Below are 16,484 nucleotides of genomic sequence, written 5' to 3'. Positions count from 1 at the left end.
TATTCGTTGTGATAACATGATTTTTTTTCGACCAAGTTCTTGAAGGTTTATACATGATTTAAATTTTAGATGCAAAATCATAAAAACAATCCTCTTCGAAACATTATATGGTAACCAAGTGCCAAATGCCGATCACTTGTAACATGTTACCCTCTCAAGTTATCAACTTTATATACGTAGTATTGTTTTATGTAATTATGTAATGTAATAGTTTTGCTTAAGAATTTGAAAACTTATGCAACCTTTTTAAAGACCTCAGCTAGTTAAAGATTATAAACCTCATTTTTAAATCTGAAAGTAAAGCTGAAATTGCAGATCATGTATTAGAGAGGATATGGGCAGCTAAATCTTATAACAAGATTATAAGTGAAATTGATTTTCAAAACTTTGTTAAATAAAGCTAATAAAGCTCAAACGGCTTACGTTGAGGCTTTAGGGTCCACACTCCATAACATCTTATATTGTCTCCTATTCCATTATTATACTATATAAACTTTCACTACTTTACATAAGTATATCCTTATATATAGTAGCCATAATCTGATAACTTTGACTAAAAAGTGTTGCTGTTTCATTACTTTTAAGCACAATGATTTTTGTTATTTAAATGTTTGGTGATTTGTGATATCTTTGTTATGAGGGTGATTCCATAACATGATCTTTTATGTATACACTGATGGGTACCTGGTCCGGCCTTGGATATCCGCCGTTTCAAAATAAGTGTCTTGTTTGACTTTTCAATATTTTTGTATTAAAATTTTGACCTTAAATATTTTTATTTTCTCCAACATAGTATTTGATGAAAAAGAGATCTAATTAGAAAGGGCATCGCATTTAAGTAGTAATGATATACTCCTACCCAGACCACCCTAGTGAGCCTGAATAGATGGATGGGCGAAAAACACCTATTACGTCACAACTTAACAGAGAACACATCTTCAAAACAGATATCCATAATTAGTTAATATATAAACTTTTATTCTTCAGTTATGCGAATAGACCTTGTAAAAACAACGCTAAATTAATAATCAGCTCATTGGATACGTGTTTTTAAAGGTTTGGGTTATGATTGATAAAATATATACAAGTGTACAAGTGTGTGTAGACATGCACCATAACCAAAAAGTAGGCAGATTGTTAGCAAATTAGATGTGAAAGAAATGATATGGTGCATCATTATCAAAAGGATTAATTTTGAAATATATTTTAATAGAAAACTTGAAGACGTAAGTGAAGTCTAGTAATACAAGTTATTATTAGTTTAATCTTAAAGTCTTCCCTCTCATAAACGAACATTTAGCTACTCTAACTCCCGTTAGTTTTCTTAATCATCTCATTGTTTGGTGGTATTGCTATGGAGAGACTATCTTGATCATATTTTCCCAATTTTGTGTTACTCATTGTCAACGGAATTTGTTGATTACCCGGTTGAATTTGAGTCGGGTCACGTTTTTCATCAGACTGACTTTGATCTTTGGTCTTGCCCCAAATCACCAAGTATAATCCTGCCACGATCACCACTGCTCCAAGAATCCTACACAATCAACATTTACCTAATTATTTATTATTGTATATAAACAAGAGTATTTTTGTACTTTCATTTAGGTTAGTAAATGATGACATACCTTCCTAAATTTAGTTGTTCAGACAAAACAAAAGATCCTAAGATTGCAACGATAACCATAGTTAGAGGGTTGAATGCAGTGACGAAAACTGGCCCTTTCTCTTTCATTATTATTCCTGAAAGATAGTAACCTAATCCGGAACAGATTACTCCCTGCATTTAAATAGAGAAAAAAATTATAAATTTAAAAAGTCGTTATAATAATAATACCAATACCAATAAAATATATTTTTAAATTTTCTTACACCATAGACCATAGTCACAAGTCCAGCATCCCAATGTAGTCTCCAGGCTGCGTTGTCTCCCCGTTCTGCTATTACGGTCACTATACTTCCTTCTAGTGTTCCTGCTGCACAAATTAGAGCTGTAAGAGAAAGCTCTGCAGGGTATGACCTCAATGTAATGGCCTGTCAAAGAAGGTTTATTTAGTTAGTGATTTACTAACTTTATTAGCACTAATCATGCGAATATTACTCTAAACTAGAGGTGGTTATTTTAATTAATATTCTTTCAAATGGGTCTTTATGTGTTATCTTATACTCGAAACTACATAGCTATTGTGAAAAACAACGTACTTGGACAATGTAAAAACAACTCCACGACAAACAACCGATAATGATCATGATCGAGCCCTTGATATTGTCTTCAGGGCTTACAGAGACTGTAGATTGGTTATGGTTTGTGGTGGTTGTGCCCTTGGTCCATGGCAAACCAATTGTTGGTCCTGCAACCACCGTCATGATCATCGCACCCCCCACTGTCACTAATGTTCCAACTATCTTCCCAATGCTATGAATTTTCTTGATATTCACCTTCTCCAACCTAAACCAAAACAGAAAATAAGTATGCACTAAATTAAGCTTACATGAACAAGTAGAAGTTGAATAAACATTACCGGCATATCCACGCCATGAGAAACGTCATAGCAGGGATTATGTTACCCATTGCAGCTGCAAAAGTTGCAGTTGTATACTTCATTCCCGCGTAGTATAAATTTTGATCGACGACGGGCCTATACAGAAAACATGAAAATGGTTAAACAAATTCCCAATAAACACATGATCAGGAATAAAATTAGAAACCTACTCTAAGAAGCCTAGCAACATTATCTTCAAAAACACTGAAATTGTCAACTTTGGCCTCCCCTTCCTGCAATTAAACAATATACTATATGTTAATACATCAAATATGTGGCTTAAAAAAAATTTCAAATATATGGTGAGATAAGCAAATTAAGAGGTGTAAAGAAGTCACTGAGTTAAATTCAGTGGCAGATCTAGAAATTTTTATTCGATGGGTAAAAAATGTTAATTATTTTTAAAAAAAAAAATATAGTAAACGAGGCAAAATGTTGACTTTTAACATATAGATATACTAAACGTCGAACTTTAACAGATAAATACACTAGTTTCGGGTCTTCAGGCCGGGGTGGTCCTGGTTGACCCTTGATAGGTACACCCCTGATTAGATTACCTCTCGAAGAAAAGAGCAAAAGGAGTGATAACAAGGGTGGCAATGAGGTTTCGATAGGTCGCAAAAGTGTAGTGATTCATGCCATGGTTAAGTGCAGCCTTGGCAATAATGACCAAACCTGCATTCCCAAATTGTAAAAATATGACGTATAAATATGGCTTTAATTTTTCAAACATCATGTTGTTTTTAATGTTCTTAAACTCTTTGTTTGTGTATGCTCTATATTTGATGTGTCTTTGGTGAGTAGAAATGAATGAGCAAATGAGATTTATATATAGGATTGTAGTAGGCACAATTGTTTCCTTGTCATGAGAAAGAGAAGTACTATTCCACCACAATCACCTCTCTCACAAAATTATTTCATGACTCCACTCTCATTAATGGAATAAGGAATGGAAACCCATTTTATTACTTTATTTTTATTAAAGTTATACTACCACTTTGCAAATAGTAAAGGTAATCAATCAAACTGATTTTTATATGAAGAGGTTGATCGATGATATAATTTTGTTTATCTTTATATATATTGTTACTTTGAAGTTATATTGGTAATAATACACTTTTTAGTAATAATGTGAGTCATATCTTTGCAAATCGCAAAATAAAAATAATTAGATTATTGATTGTGTGTTTGTCGTTCTAAAAAATTTGAATTTAAAATCAGATCATCATGAAAACATTTGAGTTGTCAAGGAGTTTTAGTTTGATAGAATCAGATTATATTATGTGTGCATTATAAATTAATTTTTCCTCGTCGTTACTCCATATTTTATGATATAGAAAAAGCACAAGTACAGTTAGATTGTCTAAATAGTTACCTTTTATTTACCATAGTTTAAAATTATTGTAGTCTAGTCGAACTTTTGCGTATCGACTGGTAAAGTATAACTTTGCATACTTAGTATGATAAAATTTCGCCTCTCGGGTGCACGATATCGAAAACATGAGAATACATAATACTAAAAAAAGAACATGAGAATACATCATAATACAAATGAACTAAAATATAGCAACACAGTTGGTATTAAGTAGAAAAAAATACTACTTAATGATCGGGTTCGGGTTTCCGCACGAACGTATGTGTTATGTGCAAATGATAAGGGTCGTTGAAATAAATGATATACTAATGTCAGAAAATCATCCTTCAAAAGAAGAAAAAAACTCCGTAGCCAATAAAAAAAACCTTAGTTTTAGATAAGAGTGTGTGTATTTGTCATATGAAACCATATGAAAGGTTTGTGTCCACTACTATTAGTTTAAGAAAAGTACGAGCTTTACAAAATATAAACATGGATATTTTTTTTGGTGTATATGGGGTACTCGACATATTTGGTGAGCCGACTAATTTTAGAGCGACTACTCGCTATGCGGACACTTCAAAGTCATCGCAGATGAACATCCGTGACCACGAGTAAGATATATATTTTCAGCTTTATGAATTTAAACCCATGACATCAACTTTGGTCTTTGGACGGATGAGCCGTAACCACTTCACCACCAACCCCGTACGTGATTGAATAATATTGTTTTTATAGCATGTACTCCGTATAATTAATTAGGGTGTTTCTAATATTTGGAACTGTTTAATCCGAAAACACAAACTTAATGAAAACAAAACAAAAATTCAAACCTAATGTTAATTCGGTTTTAATTTGTTTGAACCTCAGTCGAATTTAAAATAATGTTTAAGTTGTAATATGTATTAAGTTATATATATACATACATATATGTATATGTATATACATATATGTATATGTATATACATATATGTATATGTATATACATATATGTATATGTATATATATATATATATATGTATATATATATATATATATATATATAGTCAAAAGTTCAAACGAGAATCACAAAAATTGCGAGAATTGCGAGAACTAATCTACAAATATTTTCACATGTGAGTAGATTGAATCACCCATAAATATTGATGGAGAGTAAAAATGAATATAAAATACTTTGAAAAAACTTAAATTTTACATATATAATCACGTATATAGTTTCTCGTTCACATGTGCATATTTATTTTGTAAACATGTGAACCTTTCATATAGTTAACAATTTAACATGTAATTTGTGATAATGAACATATGTTTGTTAATGATGTGAACATTACTTAACATTTACATGTAATTATTTGAATTTAAATGCATAAAAACAATGAAATTGAAAAGTTCTTGCAGTTCTGGCTTTTTGTGTAGTTCTCATAGACCACATACCGATTTCATTTTTAAAAGTCGAATTCAAAATCGATTTTTTATTATTTTGTTTAAATTATAAATTTTTCAGTTTTTCAAATTAAACCAAAACCTAATAGAACTCAAATTTTGTTTTTGGTTCAATATCAATTTTTGATTTTGCGCTCAAAATACTTAAACTGAATAAAAAAACAAATCGAACGAAATAAATCGAGAATACTAAAAACTGAACCAATGACACTCCTCATTTGAATCTTAAAAAAGTATGTGGCCAACACGCTACGCTCCGCGTGAGAAGCTTTTTGTGGTATACCTAAAAATTATACCAATAAGTTTTTTTGCTGAAAATTATACCAATAATAATACGTCTGAAAAATAGTCCATTCATGTTTATTTTATCAAAAATTATATAGAATAAATAATTAAATAATATTATTAAATTCAAAGTTGTAAAAGAAAATTTTTTAAAGTTAAATGATATATTCATTTTTGAACAGAGTGAGTAGTAATTTTACAAGGTAATTTGTTACACTTATATATGTTGAGAAACAATTAAAAAAAAACATTATTATTGAATTACATCCATCTCTAAATCAATTAGAAGTATCCGAGTAACTGTTCAGTTTAAGCCTTTTGGTTCCGAACACATTTCTTTTATGTATTATACTCGTACACATCTATCTATCTATCTATCTATCTATCTATCTATCTATCTATCTATATCTATCGTTAATATTATAATCCTATAATGATGATGTTATAATTAGGCTAATTCCTTTGTTAAGAAAAAAATAAAATAAAAAAGAAAAAAAATTAAGCATGGTGGGTGGTGTCATTAATCTAAATAATTTTGAATTAAAATTAAATCTTATTAATTAATTATTAGTATTAAATCTTAATAATAATTATTTTAATTATTAAAATTAAATAATTTTGAATTATTTTAATTAGTTATTTTGAATTGAGTACGAGAAGATATAAAAGATAGGTAGAAAGAAACCAATTCTAATTTTATATTTTAATTTACAATTTTAAAATAAAATGACAACCAATATTATCTCTTATGATTGGATGTGGATTGTTTAATATGCATTTGTTTGATGAAATGTTCAGCTGACGAGTTTTTTAGGCGGACTCTGTGGTTCCACGGGTCATTAAACTAAATGACTTTAACATTTAAGTTCACTTAATACCTAAAACATATCATTAAACTGTTTCATTTAAACAAACCCGTGGTTCCACAGGTAATTTCACTACTTTTATTATATTCTTAGTTATTATATATGTCGATTGTAGTGTGGCGTGTATGGTTGTTACTATCTTTTGATGTCATCCTTTTTTTCATTTGGATAAGGAAGTATTTGTTATTCAACTATATTTCTATTTTTCTTTTCCTTTTTCCAATGTCATTGTTTTTAAAAAGTTTACTAGAATTGCAACTTAGAGCACAGGGTGCCCCCGCCTCTCCCTCGCCGTCAAGCCCAAATCGACGTCAACCCGCCGTCGCTCAACTCCGACCCGCCGTCGTCACCGTTAAATCTCGGCGTCGATTTTCAGCTTCCAGCCACAGACGGTGAAATATGACCGTTTTCCCTTTTTTTTTTTTTTTTCTTTTTTGATTTGAAGCCCCAACGGTCAAAAAACTCAAACACAAAACTCAAACATTTCATACCACTTCACCCACTTCTTTCTTTCATTCTTAACTATTTTTCTTTCTAAATCCAATTTCTTTCTTAAATCAACACAAATCCATTTTAATGTTTTTTTTATTAAATAAATGTTGTTTAGGATTTTAATTTCTGTTTTTTTTTTTTTTAAATAATTGTTTGCTTGTGTATAAGTTTATGTCTCTAATTTTTAGATATAAAAAAAAATAAAATAAAAAATAAAATAAAAAATTGAACACTCAAAAATGGACACTGAAAATAGACACTGTGGACACCCTCACCCAACAGCCAGCCAGTCTATCTCTATATATACATATATACATATACATATAAAAAGGATTTAGATATAAAAAAAATATAAAATAAAAAATAATAAAATAATAAAAAAAAAAGTTGGACACTGAAAAATGGACGCTGAAAATGAACATTGTGGACACCCTCACCCAACAGCCAGTCAGTAAATCTCATTGTCCAAAATGGACACTGAAAATTTGTTGGAAGCTTCGACGAGCCCAACACACCCACTATAGAAGACCTAGACTATACTAGACTCACTACACCAACACTTAGACGTTGGTTAGCCTTTAATTTTATAAATCCTTAGTGCACAATGTACTTAGGCGACAGTGTCGACCATATATCTTTAGGCGGTATAACCGACCATGTATTACTTAGGCGGCAGAGCCGACCATATAATAAGAACAACAAAAGTGCACTAAGAACTTAAACACAAACTAAGGCTTGATCGAGAAACTTAACAAAAACACTTATATTAAATTACAATTACAATATTACTTACAAGCTTTCTCTTCTCTACTTTCGCTAACTCACACTCTTCTTCTCTTCTTCACAACTCACTTATTATTTCACTCTCACAACTTACTTCACACTCTACAAATGAAATCCTCACCCTTATTTATACTACTCCATGGAAGTTTCTAGAAACTATATATTTCCATGGATATATATAAATATCTAGATATTTTTATACATATAAATATCTAGATATTTCTTACACACATAAAAATCTAAATTTTTCTTTACATTTTAATATCTAGATATTTTTCATATACATATTAATATCTAGATATTTTACCCATATACATATACTAATTCCATATTATTCTAAATTTGCATTGTATTTTAACACTCCCCCTCAATGCAAATTTTCTTCCAACGATGTCTTGCAGACCATTCCAAGTGCTTCTCTGAATTTTGTAAACTTCGGTTTACTTAGGCTCTTGGTGAATATATCTGCAACCTGTTCATCTGTCTTTGTTGGCATCATCTTGATCTCTCCTTCAAGGACCTTCTCGCGAACATAGTGATAGTGCACTTCTATATGTTTTGTTCTCGCATGAAAGACTGGATTTTCTGCTAGACGAATAGTTGATAGGTTATCCCAGAAAAGCTTTACTTGATAATCTGTTGATTGATGAAGATCTTCCATTAGTTGCTTCAACCACATAATTTCTTGTGTTCCTGATGCTGCCGATCGATATTCTGCTTCAGTGCTTGACAAGGATACTGTTGGTTGTCTCTTGCTGCACCATGATATTACTCTCGATCCAAGACTAAACATGTATCCAGTTGTTGACCGTCGTGTATTGCTGCACCATGATATTACTCCCGATCCAAGACTAAACATGTATCCAGTTGTTGACCGTCGTGTATCATAGTCTCCAGCGTAATCGGCGTCACAATATCCAGTCACGTGACATTCTTTTGTTTTCTTGTATAAAATACCAAAGTTAATAGTGCCTTTAACATACCTTAAGATGCATCGTACAACATCAAGGTGAGGCTTCTTCGGATTGCTCATGTATCGACTAACCACTCCAACTGCATAAGATATATCTGGCCGGCTTATTGTGAGATAAATAAGACTTCCGACCATCTTTCGATACATGGTAACATCTTGAAGACGTTTTCCTTCATCTGCTCGTAGTTTTGTATTCGGATCCATCGGAGTTGAGATAGGTTTGCAATTAAACATTCCGTACTTTTGTAAAAGATCTCGCGCATATTTCTGTTGTCCCAGAAATAATCCTTCTCTTTTCTGCTCTATTTCGAGTCCAAGAAAATGTTTGAGTTCTCCAAGCTCCTTCATATGAAATCTGATAGACAGATTCTCTCTTGTTCTTTGGATCTCCTCACAGTGATCTCCCGTGATGATTAAGTCATCCGCATATACTAGCATATGGCTAGTTTTCCTTGATCTTGTTTCACAAATAAACTAGAATCTGAAGGAGCAACTGTGAAACCACTTTGTACTAAGAACTCGCCAATCTTCCCGTACCAAGCTCTTGGAGCCTGCTTCAAGCCGTATAGTGCTTTCTTTAATTTGCAGACATGCTTAGGATGGATCTTGTTCTCAAAGCCTCTTGGTTGCTCCATATAAATGTCTTTGTCAAGTTCTCCATGTAAGAAAGCGTTCTTGACATCCATCTGCCATAACTTCCAAGATTTGCTAGCAGCTAAAGCTAGTAGAGCTCGAATTATTGTGATCTTTGCTACTGGACTAAACGTTTCTTCATAATCCAGCCCATATTGTTGAGAAAAACCTCTAGCAACAAGTCGAGCTTTATACCTTTCAATGGAGCCATCTGATCGAGTCTTCACCTTGTAAACCCATTTACAAGATATTGGTTTTACATCTTTTGGCTTTGGAACTAAACTCCATGTCTGGTTTTCTTTTAGTGCATTAATTTCTTCTTCCATCGCTTTCTGCCATTCTTGACTTTGTGCTGCTTCTTCATAAGTGGAAGGCTCAATAGGTATTGATTCATCCACATGAGCAGCATTGGCATACCTCGGATTAGGTTTCCTCGGCCTTGTTGATCTCCGTAATTCTTGCACATGCTCCTCGGCATCCATTTGGCTTGGACGAACCTCTTCAGATGTAGATTGATGTACCCCAGTTTTCCATGGACTCGTTTCCTTAGAGTACGATCCATCTCCTTCTTTAATTGGATCCGATATGTGCTCTTTATGTTCTTCTTTTTCTTCTGGACCTTCTTCTAATCCATGAGATTCTGGAAGCTCTATCTTTTGAGGTGACCACCATGAAGACGCTTCATCAAATACCACATTTCTTGAAGTATGGCACTTTCCGGTATTTGGATCACAACATCTCCATCCTTTTCTTGATTCATCATAACCGACAAAAATGCACCGAATTGCCTTCTTCTCAAATTTGCTTCGTAGATGATCTGGCACGAAGACGTAGCATACACATCCAAAAACTTTGAGATGGTTGACGGTTGGTTTGATCTTCCATAATCTTTCATATGGTGAAATATATCTCAACTTTGTTTGTGGGAGTCTGTTAATCACGTACGATGTCGTCCTCATACATTCGGCCCAAAATCTACCAGGTACATTCTTACCATGAAGCATACTTTGACAAGTTTCGGCAAGGTGGCGATTCTTGCGTTCCGCCACTCCATTCTGCTGTGGAGTATTGGGGCAAGTTAATTGCCTTCTGATCTTGTGCTTCTCAAGATAGATATTGAACTCGGTTGATAAATATTCTCCTCCATTATCTGTGCGTAAGCATCGAATCTTAGTATTGAGCTCACTTTCTACCTTGTTCTTGAACTCTTTAAACTTCTGAAAAGTCTCCGACTTTTCCTTCATGAAGTAAACCCATACATACCTTGAGAAGTCATCAATGAATGTCACCATATACTTCATACCTCCAAGTGATGTTTGTTTTACTGGGCCGAAGACATCTGAGTGTATGAGCTCTAGTGGTGTCTTGGACTGATGCGCTGACTCCTTGAATGGCAATTGGTGAGCTTTGCCAAATTGACATCCAGCACATATTGTATCTGTTCGGATATTAATTTGAGGAAGCCCATTTACTATGTGTTTTACCATCATCTCCTTTAACTTGTTGTAGCCCACATGCCCAAGACGTTCATGCCAAAGATCAGCCGTCTCATTTTTTCGAGTCTTATCCACATATGCTGTTTCAGCAGATAGTACATAGACCGATATTTTTCATATGCATATTAATATCTAGATATTTTATCCATATACATATACTAATTCCATATTATTCTAAATTTGCATTGTATTTTAACAAAATTGACACTGAAGAGGACCACGGGCACCTCGTACTCTTATATACATGCTTTGTATATAAATTATTGTGTACGTGTGCAAAGCACTTAGAGAATGAGAACGGAGTCAGAATACGGAGCAACAGGGTAATGGTCTTATTGTCGATCCACCTTCTCAATTTATTAAAAATCGATAAAAATTGTCAAACTGACAACAATCAAAATGCGTAATGATATATTCACCACAACAAATTGTACGGTACAACATATTAATGCATATTTTATGGTGAATGTAGTAAAAAATATAATCAATATATCACCGCTTAATCAAAATTGATGCCGTCAATTAAAGATGCGAATACGATGCCAGTTATATAACCTTTCTTATGCAAATCCTTTTTAATATGATGTAGTTATATTGCGCGTATTTCCATTGTTTATTTTTGAGTTTATCCTCATTCTTTGAAGAAACAATTTTATTTTTTATGGTTATATGAAAATCTAAACTAGTGGTAGTAACGTGGCACATCGAGAGTGATTGCATTGTAAGATCCCATGAAATAACTTGGGGACACAAAGATGGTATATTCATTTTCACATCAAATGTCTGGATATAAATCTTTCCTTTTTAATACTCTTATAATTATAATACACTTTTGTCAAAAATAACTTATACAATTAACAATGGGTTTTATGTATCGATAATGGTATGTTAACCGCATAACTATTATTCTCTACTAGTTTAATACCCGCGAATTCGCGGGATTACAAAAATAAAGCTACAATATCAACGTAATATAATTGAATGAAGTAATAAAATCATTTTCGCACCCCGTTAAAATGTGTATTCATGTGCAAGATCAAGATCAAAGTAGTTTATAGAGACTTAAAATTAATATAAGAAAAAAGTAAGATGAGAATAACAAAATGAAACGCCAATGTAAAAACAAACAATATATTTTAGAGAAAATATCTACTCGCAAAATAGGAATGTGACGCGTTCATAGTAATTGGATAACAACGAACAACTACAAATGTTTCAAGTTTTTTGAACGGGGTGTCTAAATATTAGTCAAGTCATATGCCTTAGTGAAAATACTCGTCGATAACCTTATTGGGATTTGGGAGTGATTTTATGGTTGTTAGTAGTTGAAACATTTTTCTTTAAGGTGCTTGCAACCAATTGATGGGCCTTGAAATATACATATTTGTGTCAATTTTGAAAGCACACGTTCCATAAAAAAAATAGCCAGTTAATTTCTTCGTAAATTCATGTCACTCTTATTACTTATAAAGTTTAGTATTTAATACTAATACTAATACTAATACTAATACTAATAGGTATAACTGTATAAGTATTGTGTTTGAAATCTTAATCTTACCATTCCGAAATTTTAAATGAATTATACGGGTTCCAAATTAATTGCACAATTGGCTATGGTTGTTAAATTTCAATTCTTTATCAGATTTTAAGTATATCAGAACGTATTCATTAAAGACGACTACGAAATATGTAGATAGGATTGTTATTCTACAATTGGAGCCTTTGGAGGCATATATAAAATGCAACTGCCCTTAAAGACGACTATACCAAGTAGACATGTGGTCTCATTGAATACCATCGCGGTTAAAACATAATTTATTATTTAATTATTTTTATTTATTATTTATTTATACATTTATATTCATATTCATGTTCATATATACATTATTAAAACAAATAAATATGAGAAAGTATGCGCGATAGAATAAGCAATATTGAACAACTGAACACGAACTGGCGATAGCTGCTTCCATTTAATATATATATATATATATATATATATATATATATATATATATATATATATATATATATATATATATATATATATATATATATATATATATATATATGACATATGGTTTCATTTAATGAATTTAAATTGATAATTCCTCCCAAAGCATTGCACCATATGCTGAAATGCAACTCCATCAATATATTATCAATCAATCTAATGCACCAAAAGACTAATAAAATTACACCTATCTTCCAGAAGACAATAACTTAAATTTTCTCATCTACAATATCATCAACCTTAATTTTTTCCCTTCATTATCCAATCTTCCAATATTAAAATACAACCTTCCTTGCTTTATCAACCTTATAGCATCCCCTTTCCACTTTAATCTCAGTTAAACGTGTAGAAATCAATAAATCAACAACACTAACATCCAAAACCTGGTCATAAGCCAGAGAACACATTGTCTTCAATCTCCTAAATTATGACATTTTGTTCTATTGTTGTGACATTTTGTTATCAATTCCGTTATAGTTGAGGTATTGTAGTGAGACTTCTTTATTTTATTTTACGTAATATTTGATAAGCAAATTTGCACTTAATGATCCATTCAATTAAATCCATATAGTAATAAGTTCTAAGCACAACAATTAGCAATACTATTGTCAATGTACATTTTGTTCAAATGTAGCATCCATTCCTCACATTCTTCTAATCTATCTACATGAATACTTAAGATCTTCAATTCCCAACCCAATGGCCATTCATAGTTAAAAATATTCTTGCAATGCATTCCAACGACATTCAAGATGTTGGATTTGGAACATACCCACAATATACTCATAAAATAACCCGCATTCATTAGTTTACACAATTGTTTTACAAATAAAATGATGCAACTTCGTACAAAATGGGCGTACATGATGCTACGCTGACACGACAACACTTTTTGTTTAAGAAAGACTATAACCAATATGATGACCCAATTCTTTACTTTTGTGATTAATTGTAACTCATAAAATAACCCGCATTCATTAGTTTTAGGGATAAATGGCTATTATATTTTTCATATGTGACATAAAATATGATGGATAAAAATATTAGTATGTTTTATGCTAATCGTGCAGGTGAGAAAGTATTGGTTGAAACTTCATTACCTGAACGGTATTTGCGCCAAGAAGAATGAATTCAGTAGCAGTTATACCACCCATTTCAACACCTCCAATTCCAGAAAAAGAATAGTCTCCATCTTATTATTCCTTTTTCATCGTCATCACTTTTCCAAGTGCAATAGGATGGATCACTTTCGAAGAATAGAATCCAGGGTCGAATATCTAAGAAACATACAAGTCAACGTGTAAGCTTACGTGGCAAAACGGACAGGCATGCAAGTTAGGTAATAAAGTAGGTTCAAGTAAGCCAAACTTTTGGTACAGTTCGAATACATGTACTTTAGGATTTTGACTAAAAGTATATCTTGAGGGACTATATTTGAAGCTTGAAACCAGACAATTAAAAAAGATCAAAAAGACAATGAACAAATGTAAAATATAAATATCTACCAAAAGTACTGGCAGCAGGTAACGCAATTTAGATTTTTGGTCAAAATAGAATGCTTATAAAAACTGCAAAATGCGTTGACGCATAATGACTCATTTGGAATCATATATAAGACTTATTAGATTCAACAAAACTGAAGTAGATCATAGTACACTGCCCATATTACGACCGATAATATTTATAGTAATGTAGTAATGATCAACTATACTTGGGTTATACACCAAACTTAATGCCTGCAAATGAGATCTCCTTGTCAAATGAAAGTGGCCATGTATCAATATTGAGTTGATAAAGATTTATGACAAAAAGAATAGAATTACATATCTATTTGAGTACCTTTGTAGAGTAGTATTACTTACCTGCAAAGCTTTTATCCATTTTTAGTTAGCGTTTTTCATATGGTGCGGTTACTAACGGATATATTTTATACAACATCAGTTCCTCCCAAAGCTCCAATACTACACGAAACGATACAAAGTTTAAAATAAATTGTAAACAGGCTTTACATGATAATAAATTTAGATATGTTCTGTACTTACCAAATACCTCTGGCTCTTCGCTTCCTAGTATTACAAGATTAGTAATATGAGCAAGCTAAGTCACCACTTTAATCTCGTTAAATGTCATCCAGTTTTAAACTCCGTCTTCAAATGCGTTGAAACAAAAGTCCGAATAATTAGAACAATCTTCCCTGATTGTGACATATACATAACAACATCATTTCCTACATATACTTCCATATTTGTCATAACTTGTCTGCTTTATTGCTGCTTCTTCAAAAAGAATTTTTTGTCAAGATTGCAGTTTGATCAAACTATATTGTGATAATGTAACACGTTCTTTTGATATATCATACATAATATATTAAATGGTACCTTTATTAAGCATATAGTTGATAGTTGATTAAGCGGTTATAATAAGCAACTTCTTTTTTGTTCACACTATCGGTCCCCTCTGCATATTACATACAAGTATTAATCAAAGGTGAGGTTAGCCATCATATCGATATGATCAATATTTATGCTTTTATTAAAAACTTACTTGAAAACATTCGAGTCCGTGAGGTGGAGAACCGATATGCAACAAATTTGAGGCTAGCCATAATAACGATATCTTCCCGTGACCATCAAAAAGTTATGCTTGTATATCTGTGACAAGTAAATATACTAATTACCAGCACTAATATGATGGATAAATCTGAGCAAATGGAGCATAAACAAGTGTAACAAATCGAAATCATATAAAGGAAGGTATACGAATTACCAACACCGGTACAAATGAAGATATCATATACGTAAGCATATGGATTAAATTTCTACGATTAAGCATATGTAAAATTACAAATCAAAATCAGAAATCAAGCACAATATTTCATACCTACAAACTATAATAATTATAATAATTGTACGAATAAATATTTCATACCCGCTAATGTGCTTTCGACTTGAAAAACCCTAATTCCAACCTTCTGTTTGTGTAACTAGTTATATACCTCTCTACATCGGAAACCGATAATCTTCATCTAAACCTTCGAACGGATCGAAATTTGGACGAAACCTTTACAGTTGATTTCGATTTTAGACGTGCGTTTTTGGGGAGAAAATTAGGGGGGGTTTTTTTTCTGCAGTATTGCGTGGATGGATAAAGAGACATTTTGAATGTATGTGTGTTTCAGTGTTTGTCTCTTCCAGTAATTTTCTTATTGATTGAAGGGTATTAAAGTAATTTCAAGTTTTGATTAGCTAATCACTTTTATTTGTTAGCTATTTAATGGCTAAGATTAATTTTTGAGAGTGATCTAATGGTCATAAAAGGATTTTATTTTTAATGAGGAGAGATAATAATCCTCTTTTAATATATTAAAGAGATTCTATTCTATTAACGATATAAACTGATAGTGGTTCTTTAATATTTAATTATAAATTATAAATTGCACATAATTAATAAATTATATTTTCTTTTTAGTTAACAACCTTTTTAGTCATCATTATCATTTAGGCAAATAGTTCATAAATGTAATGTAAAAGTTAAAATTTTCTAATAAATGAAATATCACATTTTCATTTACCTATAATCTATAAAGGACATTTATTTCAATTTAA

At 31.8% G+C, this 16,484-nt stretch overlaps 1 protein-coding gene and 1 long non-coding RNA gene across 7 annotated transcripts; both read right to left on the bottom strand.

Moving 5' to 3' along the window:
• Window positions 1-1,065: 1,065 nt before the first annotated feature.
• Window positions 1,066-3,328, bottom strand: LOC139840010 (WAT1-related protein At2g39510-like). Its single transcript, XM_071830230.1, has 7 exons — window positions 3,098-3,328; window positions 2,711-2,773; window positions 2,520-2,636; window positions 2,200-2,446; window positions 1,870-2,031; window positions 1,626-1,777; window positions 1,066-1,534 (listed from the first exon to the last, which is right to left on the bottom strand). The coding sequence occupies exons 1-7, from the start codon at window positions 3,274-3,276 to the stop codon at window positions 1,306-1,308; spliced, it is 1,149 nt and encodes a 382-aa protein (XP_071686331.1). The 5' UTR covers window positions 3,277-3,328; the 3' UTR covers window positions 1,066-1,305.
• A 9,628-nt stretch (window positions 3,329-12,956) lies between these two features.
• LOC139841600 (uncharacterized) lies at window positions 12,957-15,997 on the bottom strand. Of its 6 annotated transcripts, XR_011757410.1 has the most exons (7): window positions 15,808-15,997; window positions 15,424-15,530; window positions 15,258-15,336; window positions 14,922-15,073; window positions 14,742-14,840; window positions 13,980-14,156; window positions 12,957-13,262 (listed from the first exon to the last, which is right to left on the bottom strand). It is a non-coding gene; the product is annotated as an uncharacterized lncRNA (long non-coding RNA). The 6 variants fall into 6 exon arrangements; XR_011757411.1 differs by lacking the exon at window positions 12,957-13,262 and having other exon boundaries at window positions 13,295-14,156; window positions 14,922-15,155; XR_011757412.1 differs by lacking the exon at window positions 12,957-13,262 and having other exon boundaries at window positions 13,295-14,156; window positions 14,922-15,149.
• Between the last annotated feature and the right edge of the window lie 487 nt (window positions 15,998-16,484).

Source organism: Rutidosis leptorrhynchoides, chromosome 4 (genome assembly GCF_046630445.1).
Source record: "Rutidosis leptorrhynchoides isolate AG116_Rl617_1_P2 chromosome 4, CSIRO_AGI_Rlap_v1, whole genome shotgun sequence".
NCBI lineage: Eukaryota > Viridiplantae > Streptophyta > Magnoliopsida > Asterales > Asteraceae > Rutidosis > Rutidosis leptorrhynchoides.
This window is presented reverse-complemented; position numbering and strand designations above follow the sequence as displayed.

Bases quoted from the DNA above. Each gene is read 5' to 3' on its own strand.
- LOC139840010 (XM_071830230.1), bottom strand. From the start codon at position 3,276: ATGATGTTTGAAAAATTAAAGCCATATTTATACGTCATATTTTTACAA. The intron at 2,032-2,199 runs GTACGTTGTTTT...CTTCTTTGACAG, and splicing joins GTTGTTTTTACATTGTCCAA to GCCATTACATTGAGGTCATA. The intron at 1,778-1,869 runs GTAAGAAAATTT...ATTTAAATGCAG, and splicing joins TTGTGACTATGGTCTATGGT to GGAGTAATCTGTTCCGGATT.